This window comes from Sarcophilus harrisii, chromosome 1 (assembly GCF_902635505.1).
Source record: "Sarcophilus harrisii chromosome 1, mSarHar1.11, whole genome shotgun sequence".
NCBI lineage: Eukaryota > Metazoa > Chordata > Mammalia > Dasyuromorphia > Dasyuridae > Sarcophilus > Sarcophilus harrisii.
This window is the reverse complement of record NC_045426.1, coordinates 673,548,951-673,567,491: the sequence shown is the minus strand read 5'-3', so window position 1 is coordinate 673,567,491 and position 18,541 is coordinate 673,548,951. Positions and strand designations below refer to the sequence as shown.

Below are 18,541 nucleotides of genomic sequence, written 5' to 3'. Positions count from 1 at the left end.
TGTTTGTGGAACAGCCAAACAGCCAGAGTTATTGGATGGAAGAGAACATGGCAAGAAAGTATAAAAGGACAGGAAAGGGAGGAAGGGCCAGGAAGAGTACCTGGAAGTGACAACAGGGAACAAAGAATACTCTAACTCCGCTATCTTGACCAGTGGGTCCAAAATATGGGCAAAAATGCAACCAGTATTGGAAAAGGGTGGCCAGAGAGGCAGTGTCATCTGGGCAAGCCAAATTTCAATAAAAGAAGATGGAAGAAGTGGGAAAGGAAAAAAATTAAGATGAAGGGAAGTTCATTACTAATGCAACAGGGAAGGAGATCCACTACCTTCCCAGGCAAATCCACTCTTTTATGACCTGGCCAGCTCCATAGTATAGCTAATAGAACTCTAGGCCTGGATTCAGGAAGAACTGAGCACAAATTTGGCCTCAAACATGCTTTTTTGACCCTGGGCAGGTCACTTAAACCCTTTTGCCTCAGTTTCCTCATCTGTAAAATGAGTGGGAGAAGGAAATGCCAAACCTCTCCAGAATTTTTGCCAAGAAAACTCCAGATGGTGTCACAAGGAGTTGGACATGATTGAAATAGAAATGGTTGAGAAGCTTCCTCCCCACCCCCAATCAACCCTAAATTAGTATCTTTGAAAATTCTCCCCATTGCTCCTATTTCTGCCCTCTAAATAGTCAAATTAAATACCTCCTTTATATCAGAACTTCTTAAACTTTTTCCACTCATGACCCCTTTTTGTCCCAAAAAATTTTCATGCAGATCCTGGCATATAAGTATACAAATCAAACAGTTACTGATGATAAATCATAATTTTTAGATCCCTACATTCAGTTACACAATTACATAAGGGGTCACAATCCACAATTTAAGAGACTTTGCTTTATATGAGAGCCTTCAAATAATTCATAGATATCTGCTCCCACTAAGTATTTTCCTCTACACATTAAACATTTCCTTCATTTGGCATTTATACAAGAGGGACTCATCAAGATTCTTTATTGTCCTGTTTGCCTTCCTCTAATATTTAGAATTAAACATGATATTTCAGATGTGCTGTGACCATAGCACAAAATACCAGGATGATCACTTCCTTAAACCTTGATGTCATTCCTCTCTTAAAGCAGTCCAAGATGACATCAGATTTCACAGATTTCGTATCTCCTAGATGGTACTCATATTTAGCAAGTAGTCTATAGACATCTTCAAATGTTTTTCAAAAAGACTACTATCCAACTATAATTCCCAAGTTAAATGGATTAAGTTGTAGGATTTTCAGTTTCCTCACCTGTAATACAAGGCTCAGATGAAATCATAAATGCAAGATACTTTTGCCAATTTTGCCATAAATGTCAGTGATAATGATTATCCCCAGTCCTAATAGCAGAGCTATGCATAGAAAAAAAAAAGTTTCATTCCCAATTCCCATTTTACAGAAGAGGTATTATGGGCCAGAATTCTGAATTTGAAACAAAGCATTCTAACAAGATACTAAGTCAAGGGAATTGATAGAGACAATAGTTATCTAATTTAGCATGGTTCAGTATGGTTGATTTAATCCTACAAGGAGATGTTATGGGCCAGAACTTGAAACAAGGTATTAAGTGGAATTAAGGAGACAATGGTTAAATCTAGTTTAGCATGGATTTAATCCTACAACAAATAATGGTTTCCTAGTGATATAATGATTAGTTTGTACTCAGTGTGTAGCATATAAGCTAGAAGCCTCAGCCAGGGAGATTCAGAGATTCAGACAAGCAGACAGAAGGCTGGAGGCTGAAGCATAAGCCCTTGGACTCAGACAGATTCATCCCATCTCACACCACCTTAGTGGCAGGCTCTGCTCCTTTGCTTTTCCACTGAAACCAAGACTCCAGAAGGCCCCCAGAAAACTAGCCAAGCCCCAAGTGAAGGAGTTAATAAGACTTTGAAGGAGACAATAAAGGATTTGGGCTTTAACACCTGGCTGTCTTGTGGTGATTACTGAACTGAAACAAAGGCTGCCTCCAGAGACCCCAAGAAAATCTCAATAGAGACCATTACATTTTAGAGAGAACATTACATTTTGGCGCCCAAACAGGGACTTGAACCCTGGATTCTCAGATCCTCATTACATTTTAGAGAGAACATTACAAAAAGGGAAAGAGAAAAGTGAGGGACAGAAGATCAAAAAAGAAATAGGATTTTTGCTTGAGGAGGGCAGGAGGATAATAACTCAACTGAAAGAATGTAAAGTTGTTCTGCTTTTACAGTGTTTCTATTTTTTCACAAAGGAGCGTATATGACCTTTGTACTAGAAAATGACCAACAGGAAAGGTGATTACTGAGGTGAGTAAGGAGGTAATTGAGCTACCTTTGATGAACCTAGCCCAGATATACTCCAACCTTATGTCGGGAAAGAATGAGTAGATCTGATAACTGAGCCATTGACGGTGACATCTGAAGATCTAGAAAATGGAGAGAGGAATCACAAGATTGGAGAAGGGCAAAGGTACCAATATGACAGGGAGAGAAAGGGAGAGAGAGGGAGAGAGAGGGAGAAAGAGGGAGAGAGAGGGAGAGAAATAGCAAAGAGAATCTTTTAAGTTTGACTTCAATTTCTGGGGAAATTCTAGAATTGAATATCACAGACAAGGTTGGAAACATCTAGAAAGGGAAGCAGTAATTATGGAGAGCCAGGATGGTAGATGCAAGCAAAGACCAGGTAAAATTAACCTGATTTCATTTTTTATGGTGTAATTTTTAATATACTAAATGAAGTGAAAACTCTTATATCCCTGATAGAGCTTACCTAGATTTTCAGCAAAGTTTTTAATAAGATCTCATTCTATTCTTGTGGAGAAAATGAAAAGATAGACTAGATGATAATTAGACTAGATGATAATTAAATGGATCCAGAACTGACCAGATAGCCAAGTAGTTGTTAATGAACCAACGGACAGAAGTTCTTCAGTGGAGTGCCCCAGCGAATGGTGCTTTTTAATAGTTCAGTGATATAGGTAAAAACATAGATGTTATACTCATCAAATTTACAGATAATCCAGAGCTGGGAGGGAAAAGCAAATACATTGGATGATAGGATCCAAAAAGATATTAACAAACTAGAGCATTGAATTGAATCTAATAAAATGACATTCAGAAGACATAAATATAAATAAAGTCTTGTAAATGGGTATAAAAATCAGCTTCACAATACAAGATTGGAGAGACATAGTTAGACAATGACTAGTCTAAAAGATCTAGGGGTCTCAGTGGACTTCAGGCTCAACATAAAGTATCAATGTGATGCAGAAACATTCAATTGGGGCTTGGGCTGCATTGGGAAGTATAGTTTCTAGGAATGCCAGAGTACGGGAACGCCGGTCCCACTGTGTTACGCTCTCAAGCCTCAGCAAGAATTTCATGTTTATTTCTGTGCATACAATTTAAGAAGGAAGTTGATAAGCTAGAGAGGATCAACAGGAGGGCCACAAAGATGACCAAGGGTCTTGAGTCCATTTCATATGAGGCTCGGTTGAAGGAAATAGAAATATTTAGCCTGAAGAAGACAAGACTCAGGGGAGATACAATAGGGACCTTGAAGTATTTTCCAAGTCAAAAGAAAGCAGAGACTCATGGACCATTTGTTTGGTATATTACAATAGGAATTTCTTTCATGGATGCATTATGGCCTCTGACATCCTTTCCAGTAAGAAGTCTGTGACTCTGGGGAAACTGAGGCCCACAAAAGGGAAGCATTTTCTTCAGTCACAAAATGAGCGTTCAAGCTTGTGTACAAGAATATACCAGTCATTAACTTGCTTTGGGTTTTGTTTGTTTTGGGGGAGTCTTTTTTGGAAGGAAGGCAGCAACCCTTTGCTATCTAATAAGAGATAACAGATTTCTCCAAGCCTGGGTTTTTTAAATGGGGCCCACAAACTTATTTTTATAAATATATTTTAATAGGTGGTTTTCTTTGTGATAAACAGCATTCTTTTGTAGATTGCCAGTAATAGCATCCATTACCCAAAAGAAGTTAAAAAACCAACAAAACTCAACTCTATTGGAAGTCAGGATCAGGCTGCCTTTTCTTCCTAAAGCTAAGCAGGCAGGAAGGCTGACTCTGCAGGGGACTTTCCCCTGCCCTGTGCCCTAGGGCTATCACAACTATAAGCCTGTGTATGATCTGGCTTTTCCAGTCTTATTTCATACTATGTATGCCCCTTCATACCCTGTGCGATTCCAGTCCAACTGGCCTGCTGGCTACTCCCCGTGCACCACGTTCCATCTCCACCCTGTGTGTCTTTGCACTCATGTCCAAATGACCTCCACCCCCAATGGCCTCATCTCTCATCTCTATCTAGCTTCCTGAAGGCACCCATCAAGGAGACCTGCTCTGCAAGGCTTTTTCTGATTCCCAGAGCTGTTAGGACTTTTCACCCTCTTGAAAATACTTTGCCAAAATAGAATGTAAGCTCCATGAAGGCAGCTGGTTTTATTTTTGTATTTGTATCCTGATGTTTAGCACACAGCAGGAGCTTAATGAATGCCTGTTGATTGGCTGAGTATATATCTATATTCTAGTAGAATGGAAGCCCTCTGGAGACAAGGACTCTTTCATCATTGTTTTTGTATCCCCCAGGATAGCATAGCACTTACACATAGTATATGTTTAAGAAATATTCTTAGAGCCATAATAGCTAGTATCTATGTAACACTTTAAGATTTAGAAAATGTCCTTTGCATATATCATTTCCTTTGATCTCACAGCAACTCTGGGAGGGAAGTGCTACTATTATTCTCATTTTACAGATGGAAAAACTGAGGCAGAGTTTAAAGGCCTTGCCCAGAATCACCCAGCTAGTATGGCTCTGAGACAGGAGCCAAACACAGAACTTTCTGAATCTAATCCACTGTGCCATCTCATTGTCTAGATTTAGCACAGGAAGGGACATCAGAAGCCATCTAGGCACTACTTTATTGTTTTGTAGATAAGGAGGTTAAATGATTTTGGCCTGGTTCTCAAATTGATTGAATGAAATTGAAACTAAACTGAATGAAAACTCATTCCCACTAGGTCCTGGACCATAGTTATGTCTAAGAGAGGGAATATCCTCCATTTTTCTTCCCCCTTTTCCTTCTTTCCTCTCTTTCCTCTCCCCCTCTTCCTCCCCCTTCTCTCTCTCTATTTTTGTATCTCTCTCTCTTTGGGTCTCAGTCTCTGTCTCTCTTACCACCCTCCCTCCCTGTTTCACTCCTTTCTCCCTTCCCTCCTCCTCCTGTCTCTGCCTCTCTCCCTCTTTCCCTCCCTTCTCTGCCCTCTCCTCTTCTTTCCCTCTCTCTTTTGTCTTCTCTCTCCCTTTTCTCTCCTCCCTTCCCTCTGTCCCCTCTCTTTCTATGCTCCCCTTCCCCCTCCCTTCTTCCCTTGACAATCCTGGGCAACAATAATAAAACCAACCAGGCTGGTATAGTTTTACATAGAGCTGTGCCTGCCACCTATTGACACAAGGAGTTGAAACATGTTTGCAGCTACTCCAGGCAATTCTTTGCTAAATAAAACATAACAGATTTTTTTGTGTGTGTGAAAATATTGTTTCTGGCCCATAACGCTGACAAATCCCCAAGGCAATAGTAAAGGACTGGCCCATGTCTGATAGCCTCTGAGGTCCCCTTCAGTTCCCTTCCTGGGGTTTAGTCTCCTCATTTATAAAATGAGGGGGTTGGTCTAAATGAACTCTGAGGTCCTTTCCAAGTCTAGAGCTGTGTTCTCTGGCCACTGGGCATGAAAAGGGCCTTCCAAGAGAAGGTGACATCCTATGTCTTAAAGAGGAACTACTGGTTGGTTCTCTTGTAATGCACCAGCTGCTGCACAAGAAAAAAAATGGTTCATAGTAGGAAAAAAACAGTCATCTGCTTGCCAAGAAAGCCCACCTGGAGGCAGGTAGGGGCTGAGCCAAGTTCGGAGGAAGCCCAGAATGAAATGAGGATGACAAGGGAGGAAGGATGAGAAGGAGACAGCCAAACCTAGAGCTGGCTGCCTTCACAGAAGTAGGAGGCGGTCTGGGCCAGACTTGAAGACAGCTCCCTTTTCAGGACTGCTTGTCCACGAATCCCGGTGGCTTTCCTGGGAGTCTGTCCAAAACCTTCTGTAGGTTTTCTCCTCTCCTTTCCTGGAGGCCTTCCCACAATTTCCCATTCTAGCTGGAATTCCTGTTTTGTTTATCACTGCTATCCCAGTTAAATTGTCAAAGCTTCCTCTTCATTTTTCAGAGAGATGACCCAGAGCTTTGAATTTCAGAAAGTTCCAAGCCAATCTCATGTTTTTTTTTTTGTTTTTGTTTTTGTTTTTTTAATCCATTCAGGTTTTTTTTTCCTTTGGATTACTGTTGTCCCAAAGTGAGAAGGAACCTGATAGGTCATGGGAACATCAATTTAGAGCCAGAAGTGACCTTAGACATCATCAAATGCAGCCTCTCCCTTTGCCAGTCAGTCTGGTGACTGTCTGCCTTATGGCACCTTATAACCCTCTCAGTATCATATATTAAATGAATCAAATAAAATAGAATTACAAAGAAAACCAATTATACTGAAATACAGTTCTCAAAATATTAAAACAAAACAAGTTAATGGACTCGAACATAAGCTAGAGCATGCAGCCTGAAGTCTGGAAAGCCTGAGTTCAAATGTGATCTCAGATATTTACTGGCTGTGTGATCCTGGGTCAGGCATTTAACCCTGCCTGCTTTAGCTTCTTCAAATGGAAAATGAGGCAATAATAGCACCTTTTTCCCAGGGTTGTTGCGAAAATCAGATCAGATGCAATTCACAGTAATAAAAGGAAAGAAGTAAGAAAGAGAAAAAAGGAAGAGAGAAAAAGATAAAGAAGGAAAGAAAGAAGGAAGAAAGGAAAGAAAAAAGAGAAAGAAAGGGAAAAAGGGAGGTAGGAAGGAAGGAATGAAGAGAGAATGAAGGAATAAAAAAAGGAAGGGAAGGAGGGAAAGAGAAAGGAAGAAATGAAGGAAGGAAAAGAGGAAAAAAAGAAAGAAGAAAAAGAAAAAGGAAGGAAAGGAAAGAAAGGAGGGGAGAAAGGAAGAAAAAAAGGAAGGAGAAGAGGGGAGAAGAGTCTGGCTCATAGTAGATGCTATATAAATATTTATTTCCTTCCTCCCTCCCCCCACCCTCCTGGCACTTAAGTGCTATTATTATTCCTATTTTATAGATAAGGAAACTGAGGCAGAGTGTGGCCGAGTGGCCTATGGGGTCACCCAGTTAGTGTTAGAGTCCAGATTTGAGCTTTCCAAACTCACTGTACCGGACCCTGGTAACGGAACAGGGCTGCCTTTCAGGGGCAGGCCCCTTTGATCTGTCTGTCTACAAAGCCCCAGCCCACGCCGACAGAGCCTAGGCTTGATCTAAGACAGGAGGCTGCTCTCTCCTCCAACAAGTCTGTTTAAGGAATTACTGCTCACTCTTTGGTGATACCCGCAGTTGAGAGCCCGGGATAATAGCACCACCTGCACGCCCTGGGATTCATCTCGTGCCTTTATGTAAATAGGAGAAGCTAGTTCATATGTCAAGGACTTAATTTAATTTAAGTATAGCACCTAGGGCAGGCCCCAGTGGGAGGGGCTAGAAGCAGCTGGAGGGGAATGAATTCAAAAGAGATAGGTAGAAAGTGAGCCTTTAAAAAAGGAGTTAAATGACTTTTCTGCAGTTACATGGCTAACCAGGAGCTGAGACAGGATTTGCATTCAGAAATTCTTAACACCCAACTAAAAAGCTCTATCCAGTACACCACACTGCCTCTCGAGGCAGATAAACACCCATATAACTTGGCCTCTCAGGCTCCAGTGATGGGTCTCGCTAAAACGGTAGGACCTTCCTTCCATCTCTCCCTTAGGACCAGATCTATTTCCCCTTTTTTCTACCTCTCTCATTGCCTTGTTCCTACACACACACACACACACACACACACCCTTTCACCTCCAATTCCCATAAGCCTCCAGAGCCAAAAACACCGAATCAAATTGACAAGAGATTGTTTGTATGGCCCAAGCGAGCCCAGTGTTCTGGTAGAACAAAAACTGCTGTGGGCCCTCCAAGCTGGCAATGTTTTCCATTAGCACCAGAAAACAACTTCACTTTGAACCCCAACCAACTATCCAATCAACTTAGCCCCAGGCTTCACCTGGTGGGCTATACACCCAGTCCGGGGCAGCCAGGAAGGATGTTTGAAATGTCGGACATGACCTGTGGCTGTCAGCCATTGGGGCAACCAGGGAGGGACATGTAAGGCAGAACCCAAGCAATTGTCTTGTCTGTTCTCCCTTTCTCTTTCCATCCATCAGACTGAGCCTATGAGGTCCCATCATCCCTGGTCTGGGAGCTAGGGTCAGGTTGAGACTTAGTAACTAAGAGTTTGGGAGCTCCTGCAGCCTCGTGCCCTCTAGGGCTCCAAGCTCACACAGTACTTAGCTTCCTACCCTACTAGGGAAAATTTGCCAAAGTACATCTCCTCCCCACCCCTCAACCAAAATTTCCATAAGTAATCACATTCAGACATGACAGATCAAGAGCTGGCAGGGGTCTTAGACGGACCCTCAGAGACACATGTTTTACCCATGAAAATGTGCCTCAGGGACAAGTATTACAGATCTACACATGGTCTTCAGTCATTTTTCAGTTGTATCCATGGCCCCATTTAGGGTCTTTTTGGCAGAAATACTGATCGGTTTGCCATTTCCTTCTCCAACTCATTTTATAGATGGGGGAACTGAGGCAACAGGGTTAAGTGACTTGGAGAGGGTAACCCAGCTACAAAGTGTCTGCGGCTGCATTTGAACTCGGGAAGTCTCCTTGACTCCAGGCCAGCACTTTATGCACTATGGTACCACCCAACAGCCCAAGGTTACTAAGGGAGTGAGGAGCTAATCTGGGATCCAAAACAGATCTCTATAAATCCAGCCTTCTCTCACTAAGCTCCTATCCCTGACATTTGAAGCTCACAAAGTCAGTCCTTTAGAGAAAACAAAGAGGATGTGCCCAGGTCAACAAGCAAGAGGGAGTTGGCTACTGTAGGGGAAAAACGGTGAGCTGGAGCACCCAGGCCGTGGTACAAATGGTGGTCCCACAGGTAGAGAAGGCAGGTGGGAAAAGCAGCCAGAAAGGTGAGTGGTGGAGAACAAGTTAGAAGGACAAATAGGAGGGGAAGGGAGTGAGAGCAGCGTGGAAGGGCTGCCCAAGTTGGGGGCAAGGAGATGAGCGTGGGGACCCAGACAAGGGAAGGCACTAAGCAAGCAGCCTGTGTCAGGAAAGGCCAGCCAGCCAGCCGTACTCACTTAAGCACTGCAGCCCATTCCACCTGAGCAGGGGTTTGCCACACAGGGAGCAGTTGATGCAGCTGGATAAAGTCCCTGGCACTAACTCGTCATCATTTATGCTTTTCCTTTTTTCCCTTGGCTCTATCCCTTTCTGTTGTTCTTTGTTCTTACCCTGAGAAAGAAGGAAGGAAGATCTTAGAACTGGTCATAGGAGTACAGTTTTAGAGCTGAGCTATCTTCCATGTATGGATGAGGAAAACTAGGGAAGCCCATGGAGCAGCAGAGAGAGAGGACTGAGTCTGGAGTCAGGAAGACCTGGGTCAAGTTTATGGAAAGAGCCCTTTTATGTCATCCTGAGTCATATATATACCATATAATTTCATGTTGTGTCATAGATTGCTAATCAGGAGGGGCTTGCATTTTACCCTTTCATTTTACAGATGAGGAAACAAAGTCAGAGATTGTGGTTTGTCTAAAAATGCAGTCAGGATTTGAATCCAGAGCTCTTTATATCTTAGCAGAATACAGGACAGAGGTGCTTTTTGGAGAGGATAGGGGTACCTAGGGGGCCTGGGGTGAGGGTTTGTGAGGACCTGGGCAGCCCTCCCTGATCCCGGCCAGCTCCCATCAGAACCTGGACGGCTCATGCCCAGTCCTGGCCAGCACACCGCCAGCTGACTCCCAGTTCCAGAATGATGGAATCAGGCTCCCCCATCCTTACCTTATCCTTCTGCCAGGAGCCAGTCACTCGATTTCTCAGGGAGCTCAGCGTTCGTTTCACTTTGGTTCCCTTTTCACTTTTTTCATTCTTCCCATCATCTTCCTTCCTGAAGCGGGATCCCCAACAGAATTCAGGTTAGGGCATCAGAAAGGCCCAGAAGGCTCAGATCAGGGAGATTTGGGTCAGTTCTGCCTCTCAGACCTTTGCCTGGGTCAGTTCCTCCACTTCCAACTTCTGGGACTGGAGCCCATTAGAACAGCACATTCCTATTCCCTAGAGCTGGTGGATGTCTCACTCCCACTTCCCCTGTCCTTGGTTGGAACTTCTTGTAATACCAGGCTCATCCCCAAGAACATTCTCCCCCAGACCCCCCATGCTGCAAAGCCAGCTGTGAACTCCAGCCATTAGCACTGGTCTCCTCCTTGGAGTCCTTTCCAAGCCAGGTGCTCCCCCCTACCCCCGCACATACTCACTCATTAGACAGGAACTCAAACCAAGTTATGTTCTGCTGGGAATCCCTGGGGCCATCCCCTAAGTGAGCCCTTTGCTTCGCCCTGTGCAGGTCAGATAGAATAGCTCATCTCAGCACCTTTTAAGGAAAGCCTGGGCAGTGTGGCCCTGGTCAGCATTTCTCTGGATCTGCTGCCTGTCTGCCCAAACACAGACTTCCTCCGAGATCTTCAGCAACCTTTGCCAGCAGGTGGGATGCCCACCTCTTTCCAGTAGATAAAGCAATTTGTCTGGGTCTGGGCTTTCTGATACTTCCTCCACTCCCCCATTTGGAGACACCCTGCCTGGGCCCTTCTTTACCCTCCCACCTCGGCTTCTGACTCTTGGACTTTATCACCATGCCCCTTTTCACTTTGCTGTCTTTCACCCTGGAACATCCTTCAATGCCCAGGAATTTCTCTGCTCTTGAACATCCCTCTGCTCTTTCTTCCATGGGTGAATTCCTTCCAGAAGCTGCCATCTTGGGAAGGAGCCCAGACTGGCCAATGTTTATTCTCCTCCTAGCTCTACTTCTGATTTTCTGGATTTCTATATCATGCCCCCATGGAGGGGTACTTTCCCCACCTTGTCAGCTCCCAATCCTGTGTTTTCTCCCATTAGAATGTAAGCTCCTTGAGGTCTTTCCTTTTGCTTCTATTTCTATCTCCAGCACTTACTTAGCTCAGTACCTGGCACACAGTAAGCATTTAATAAATGCTTATTGCCTTGCCTTGCCATGCCTTTGATGCAGCATCTGGACTGCCACTAACTGAGAAAGCAACTCAGAATTGTAGCCTGAGTTCAAATTTCAGTTTTGATACATACTACCTATGTGATTTTAAGGGAAGTAGTTCAACTTTTCTGGCCCTTGATTTCCTCAGATGTAAAATTGACCAGGTTGGACCAAGTGACCTTTAAGATCCCCTAGATGGTTCTGTTCGCTAGGATCCTTTATCTGGGATAGTCCCCTAAAAAGACCCCACTCATTCTTCCAGACCCATCAGCTCCTCCTATTTCCTCCTTCTTAATCCTAGGGCTAGATAAACTCTAAATTCTCTAGGCTTACATTCCAGGAAAGCTCTAAATCTCTCCACCATATGAGACTTCTGGGCAGGCTGGATCTCTTTCTGCCTTTTCCAGACCCCATGCATTTGTTCAAGCTGTGTTCCATGCATGCTGTGGACTCCATCCTCATCTCCCAATCCCCTATCCACCCAAGCCCCTCTTCCTTCAAGGCCCAGCTCGAGTACCATGTCCTCCATGAAGCCTTCCCTGATTCTTGCCAGCTAAAGACAAATTTTTTCTCTCCTCAAATGTTCCCAGTCCTTTGGATCTCTCCTTGGTTCCCAGTATACTTTCCCTTGGGCCAGACTTTCTCCCATAAGGAACTTAAGCTCATAGAAGGCATCCCTATATCCCAAGTACCTGCCAAGAAGCTTGGGTATAGAGGTAGCACTTAATAAAAATTTATTGAGATGGAAATGAAAATTTAAAAATTGAAAATGGATGTGACAATATCATAATGAACTATCATGGAAATATGTTTTGCATGACTATACATGTATAATCTATTTCAAGTTGCTTGCTTTTCAATTGGGGATAGATGTGGGAGGGAGGGAGAGAATTTGGAACTCAAAATATTTTGAAAAATAAATGTTAATTGTTTTTACATATAATTGGAGGGAAATAAAAAAATAACATCTTTAAAAATCCCCTAATGAAAAAGCATGACTCAGAAATGAAAATATGAAAAGATACTTCTATCTACCCTTTAGCAGTAGAAAGAGGTCCACAGAGCTTGTATGTTGTACAATTTTTGGACTTTCTTGATGCATTGATCAGTTATATTGATTTTCCTCTTTCTTTTTCTCTTTAAAAACACTATTTGGGGGCAGCTAGTTAGTGCAGTAGATAGAGCACCAGTCCTGAAGTCAGGAGGACCTGAGTTCAAATGTGATCTCAGACATTTAAATATTTCCTAGCTGTGTGACTCTGGGTGAGTCACTTAACCCCAATTACCTCAGCAAACAAACAAACAAAAAAAACCCTCACACTATTTATTATATGGCATGACTACGTGGGAGGGGGCAATAACTGGGAAAATTATGGAGAGAGAAAAACAAAAGATATTAATAAAGATATTTTTTCAAAAAGGAAAATTGTTGAATAGAACTGAATTCCAGTTTTGCTATTCTAGAGCTATTGAAAGAGTACTGGAGTTGGTATGCTGGGTTCAGATTCCAGCTCTGTCACTTGCTTACTACATGTATCATCCTCATTATTGCCCTTCACCTGCAGGGTCCTCAGTTTGCTCAACTGTAAAAAGAAGGGATGGGGCCAGATGATGGCTAAGATCTTTTCTGCCTCAATCTGCCTTTCCTACCAGGACTTTCTATGTGACTTGTGACTTCATTCTGCAGGGAGTCATTTCCCCCTTCTCTGAAATCTCTGAGTCTACCCCATAGAGCTTAAGTTCTGATTGTACATTACAAATGATCTCTAATTGTTTTGTATAGGATTACAATAATTTAGAACTGGAAGGGACTGTAGAGATCATTCCCATTTTGCAGATGGGAAAACTGAGTGAGGCCCAGAGGAAGGAATTGAGATAGGCTCAGAGCTGAGGTTAGAACCCAATGACACTCATTTACAAACATTGACTGGCACATATTAGATGCCAGGGGCTTCCTGGGGGTCCAGGACTGTAGAAGAATCAAAATCTGTTCTCATGACCTTCACAGTGTAGTTTGAGGACAGGAGACACATCTATAGAAACCTGAATATTACAAGGTTCTCTGTGAGTTCTAAATAAGTGGTATCAGTAGGTCCTAGGAAGACAGTTGCTGAGCTGGAGTCATTCTGGGAAGGCTTTGTGGAGGAGGGGAGACTGGAAAGCTGAGCTCCACTGCGCAGGAGAGCAGTTCTGAAGAGGGAGAGAGGACCGAGGGAGAGATCCCAGGTGGGGTGACAGGCGTGAGCAGAAGCACAGAGTGCCGTGGCCAGTGGTGAGAAGGCCAGCCTGGTCTGGATCCCTGCGGCTCCAGGCACCAAGGCGGGCTCAGGGACACTCATGTACGAACACAAAAACACACACTTTCTCTCTCTCTGTCTCACACATGTATACACAGTGAACTAGTAGGTGATCTAAGAAGATGAGACTTAACCTCAAGTCTCTTGGCTAACAAACCTTAGCATCCTTTCCATTACATTCTGCTAACCATGGCTCAGAAAGCAAAAAAACCCCAAAAGTCCTAAGTCCCAACTATGGTCAAGTCACCTCCAAATTCTAGGTCATCTTCTCCTTGGAGAAACCTAGCAGGGCACTAGCCCAGTGTCTGTGGGATTAAGATTATTGACATACTCACCCATGATACTGCTTGAGCTCCTGAAGGACTTGCTGGACAATCAAGCTAGAAGGAGATAGAGATAGAATGTGACAGCATTTATCCCAAATAATGCCCCCATGTCTAATGTGGCAGTTTGTTTGCATGACTTCACATATCTGATTGATATCATATCACTTGCCCTTTTTTGTTGAGGCAATTGGGGCCAACTGACTTGCCTCCGGGGTCACACAGATAATAAGTATCTGAGGCTAGACTTGAACTCAGGTCCAGAAGGACCTGACTTCACCACTGGTTATCCTGTAGGTCACCTAACTGCCTCTGCTTGACCTATTCAATGGATATTGATTATGTACTGGTGATGGAGACACAAAGAAAAAAATAACGAAACACTCCCTACCCTCAGAGAGCTTACATTTTATCAGAGGAATAAGAATATTTGCAAAATACGTTGTTATTGTTGAGTCATTTCAGTTGTCTCCATCATCTTTTTTTTTTTTTTTTTTTTGCAAAGATATTAGAATGGTTTGCTAGTTCTTTTTCTAGCTCATTTTGCAGATAAAAGAAACTGAGCTGAGCTGCACTGTGCAGGTCTCAGGTGACCTGTTTCCTCAGGGTTAAGTGACTTGCTTAAGGTCACCTAGCTAGTGTTTGAAACCAGATTTGAAACCCTAACTCTAAAGCTTTTGTAAATAAATACAAGGTGAGAGAGCACTAACACCTGGAAGAGGGGATGAAGACATCAAGAAAGTCCTTGAGTTGAGCTTTGCCAGAAAACAGGGAGGGCATTCTAGGCATGGGAGACTATTTGTGCAAAGGCATAGAGACAGGAGCTGGAGAACCAGGTGTGAGGGATGTGTGTCTGGATCCCTGTCTTTGTATCTGTGTTCATGGTCTCTTCCCCCATATCCTTGGAGTCTAAAGTCTCAGGGGCCAGGTTTCATTAACTTCATTAGGACTGCCCTGGTGTCTGCCTGAGCCTCCCACACTACCACATTTTGCAGTAATATTCATTAGAGAAATTGGTTCGTAGTTTCCTTTCACCGTTTTGGCTCTTCTGGTTTTGGTATAGCACCATATTTGACTGTTTAAAAAAAAAAAGCTTCTTCCTCTGTGGAGTGATAAGGGAAAGGACAGGGATTCATGGTACATGGTATATTAGAATTGGAAAGAGCCATAGGGATTATCAAGTGCAGTATTCTTTCTTTATGGAAGATTAAACAAACCAAAAATGCTTGTTGACTGACTGAATGATGAGAGAGGTGACCATATTAGAAAATGGAAGAATAGCTATGAAGGCTCACTGCTCAATAAGTGGTTGATCATATCACCACCTCCTTTCTCCCCATCTCAAATTATCTTGTCATTCTGGCAGGCAGAACACACAGTTCAACCTTCCTTTTCCCTTCTTGTCTTTGGACTATTGCAAAATCAGGGGTACTCACACGTGATCTGGGGATACGTGATCTTTTTCTGCTCTTTCCAGCGTAGGGGGTTCAATACCTAGATGCACCCCCACAAAAATAGAGACAAATATTAAAAAATAAGATTCAGGCTCCCAAGATCAAGACCTCATCAGAACCACTCATTCCCTCCCACCCGCCAAAGTAGTGCTAATACTGAATGTTGCTGGCTCTTGGTAAGGGTGCCTTTCTACCCTTTCAGCAGGGATAGATACATTTTACCTCTGAAGCCGGATTTGAACTCTTGAAGATGAGTTCCTGATTCAATTTCCATTTTATCATCTAGCTGCCCTAACTCTAAGGCTTTTGTAAATAAATACAAGGTGAGGGAGCACTAACACCTGGGAGAGGGGATGGCTGCTTAGCAACTCTTGTCATGAGATTGGGGGAAAATAAGTGATCAGTGATCTGAAGGGTCCCAGCCAAGAGAAAAAGTGAAACATGAGAGCAAATAGGAGAGAGGGGAATCAGAGAAACAGAGGCATGTGGGAAAGGAAGAGAAGATGTATAGAGTCAGAACCAGATGGAATGACAGAGAAAAAGGAAGGGACCCAAAATGAATTAAGGAGGGAGACAGAGCACCTCAGTGGATGAATATAGGAGAGTCCCCTGATCAATCTGATAAGACCAGAGAACCTTTGTTTAGGAGTTTTTCCTATGACCTTCCTATCCAGAAAGGATAGTTCTCTTTTTTGTCATGGACCCCATGGACAGTCTGGTAAAATCTATGCCACCCTTTGCAGAATCATGCTTTTAAAAATGCACATAGTAAATTAGGCATGGACCCACACTTAACACCGTATACCAAGATAACATCAAAATGGGTCTATGATTTAGACATAAAGAACGAGATTTTAAATAAATTGGAGGAACATAGGATAGTTTATCTCTCAGACTTGTGGAGGAGGAAGAAATTTGTGACCAAAGACAAACTAGAGACCATTATTGATCACAAAATAGAAAATTTTGATTACATCAAATTAAAAAGCTTCTGTACAAACAAAACTAACACAAACAAGATTAGAAGGGAAGCAACAAACTGGGAAAATATCTTCACAGTTAAAGGTTCTGATAAAGGCCTCATTTCCAAAATATATAGAGAACTGGCTCTAATTTATAAGAAACCAAGCCATTCTCCAGTTAACAAATGGTCAAAGGATATGAACAGACAATTTTCAGATGATGAAATTGAAACTATTACCACTCATATGAAAGAGTGTTCCAAATCACTATTGATCAGAGAAATGCAAATTAAGACAACTCTGAGATACCACTACACACCTGTCAGATTGGCTAAGATGACAGGAAAAAATAATGATGATTGTTGGAGGGGATGCGGGAAAACTGGGACACTGATGCATTGTTGGTGGAGTTGTGAACGAATCCAACCATTCTGGAGAGCAATCTGGAATTATGCCCAAAAAGTTATCAAACTGTGCATACCCTTTGACCCAGCAGTGCTACTACTGGGCTTATACCCCAAGGAGATACTAAAGAAGGGAAAGGAACCTGTATGTAACAAAATGTTTGTGGCAGCCCTGTTTGTAATGGCTAGAAACTGGAAAATGAATGGATGCCCATCAGTTGGAAAATGGTTGGGTAAATTGTGGTATATGAATGTTATGGAATATTATTGTTCTGTAAGAAATGACGAGCAGGATGAATACAGAGAGGCTTGGAGAGACTTACATGAACTGATGCTAAGTGAAATGAGCAGAACCAAGAGATCATTATGTACTTCAACAACGATACTGTATGAAGATGTAATCTGATGGAAGTGGATTTGACAAAGAGAAGATCTAACTCAGTTTCAATGATTAATGATGGACAGAAGCAGCTACCCCCAAAGAAAAAACACTGGGAAATGAATGTAAACTGTTTGCATTTTTGTTTTTCTTCCCGGGTTATTTCTACCTTCTGAATCCAATTCTCCCTGTGCAACAAGAAAACTGTTTGGTTCTGCACATATACATTGTATCTAGGATATACTACGACATATTCAACATATATAGGACTGCTTGCCATCTAGGGGAGGGGGTGGAGGGTAGGAGGGAAAAATCGGAACAGAAGTGAGTGCAAGGGATAATGTAAAAAAAAAATTACCCTGGCATGGATTCTGTCAATAAAAAGTTATTATAATTTAAAAAATGCATATAGTATATAGGATTACAAGGAAAACCAAATATCTAGAAATAAAGATGTATTTTTTTTTTAAATCAAGCCTTCCTTGGACCTGGATTCGTCTTAACTTTGATACCTTACCTATCATCTCTGATGGGTTATGTAACCTTTAATGTAATACTTAATTTCTTAATGCCCCAGGCAACTTTCTAAAACTATAAATTGCATTGCCTGCATTAGAAGAGGGAATTTCTTCACCTGAGAGTTTTCTAAGCCCAATGAAATCAAAGGTCCAGGTCCTAACCCCTAGACTCTTAGTTTCATGAAAAACATACCCATATAGGTTTGTGATCAAAGATGAACTAGTTGGTTTGGTTCATTATTGCTGGTTTATAAAAAAAGGAATTTTCCATCAAAGTAGGATTCCTTGAAATACTAATGACAATAACCAATATCTATATTGCCTTTTAAAGTTTGAAAAGCATTTTATAAATATTATCTTATTTAATCCTTACAGAAATCCATGTAGAGAGGTACTGTTATCATCCCTATTTTATAGATGAGAAAACTAAGGCCAAGAAAGATCAAATGACTTGCTTAGAGTCATATCACGAAATATTCTACATAGGTCTTCTTGACTCCATCATCAGCTTCCCAGTTACTGAATGTAAGAGAATTTCCACTCTTTCAACCCCATGGGAATCCAAACTACAATTCCTGAGTCTGGAGGATTTGAGACCTCAGGAAGAGGTGGGGCTCTGAGAGAATGGAATTCTTTTTATGGGTTGCTATGATTCCTCTATGTATTTTCTTCACTTTTTTTTTTTTTGGTAGAGATTGAAATAGCGCTGTCTTATTCCTGATATAACCATTGCTACTTTGAGTATTGGTAGAAGTCCTGAGACCCAAATCTATGAACACTTAGAGGTGAGCTATTTTTAGGGTACACTGTAAGATTTTCCATAGGGAGCTCTGGGACAAAATGAACCAAAGAGAATGAGAATTTCAAGTTGCCTCCAAGATGGAGTCCAGTCCATGGAAAGCTTGGGCTGTTGTGCTACAAGTGTCTCACACACACACACCCCTCCCTACTCATTCT

The 18,541-nt window shown here is 42.3% G+C and overlaps 1 protein-coding gene across 1 annotated transcript in view; it reads right to left on the bottom strand.

The window, feature by feature from the left end:
- The window catches only part of LOC111719250 (rho guanine nucleotide exchange factor 18), a 62,794-nt gene that overhangs the window by 24,727 nt on the left and 19,526 nt on the right, over positions 1 to 18,541 (bottom strand). Inside the window, exons 6-10 of the mRNA XM_031956960.1 lie at positions 15,304 to 15,361; positions 13,880 to 13,924; positions 10,499 to 10,579; positions 10,026 to 10,131; positions 9,323 to 9,476 (exon numbers count right to left, since the gene is read on the bottom strand). Coding sequence (XP_031812820.1) covers positions 9,323 to 9,476; positions 10,026 to 10,131; positions 10,499 to 10,579; positions 13,880 to 13,924; positions 15,304 to 15,361 — 444 coding nt within the window. The remainder of the gene's footprint in view (positions 1 to 9,322; positions 9,477 to 10,025; positions 10,132 to 10,498; positions 10,580 to 13,879; positions 13,925 to 15,303; positions 15,362 to 18,541) is intronic.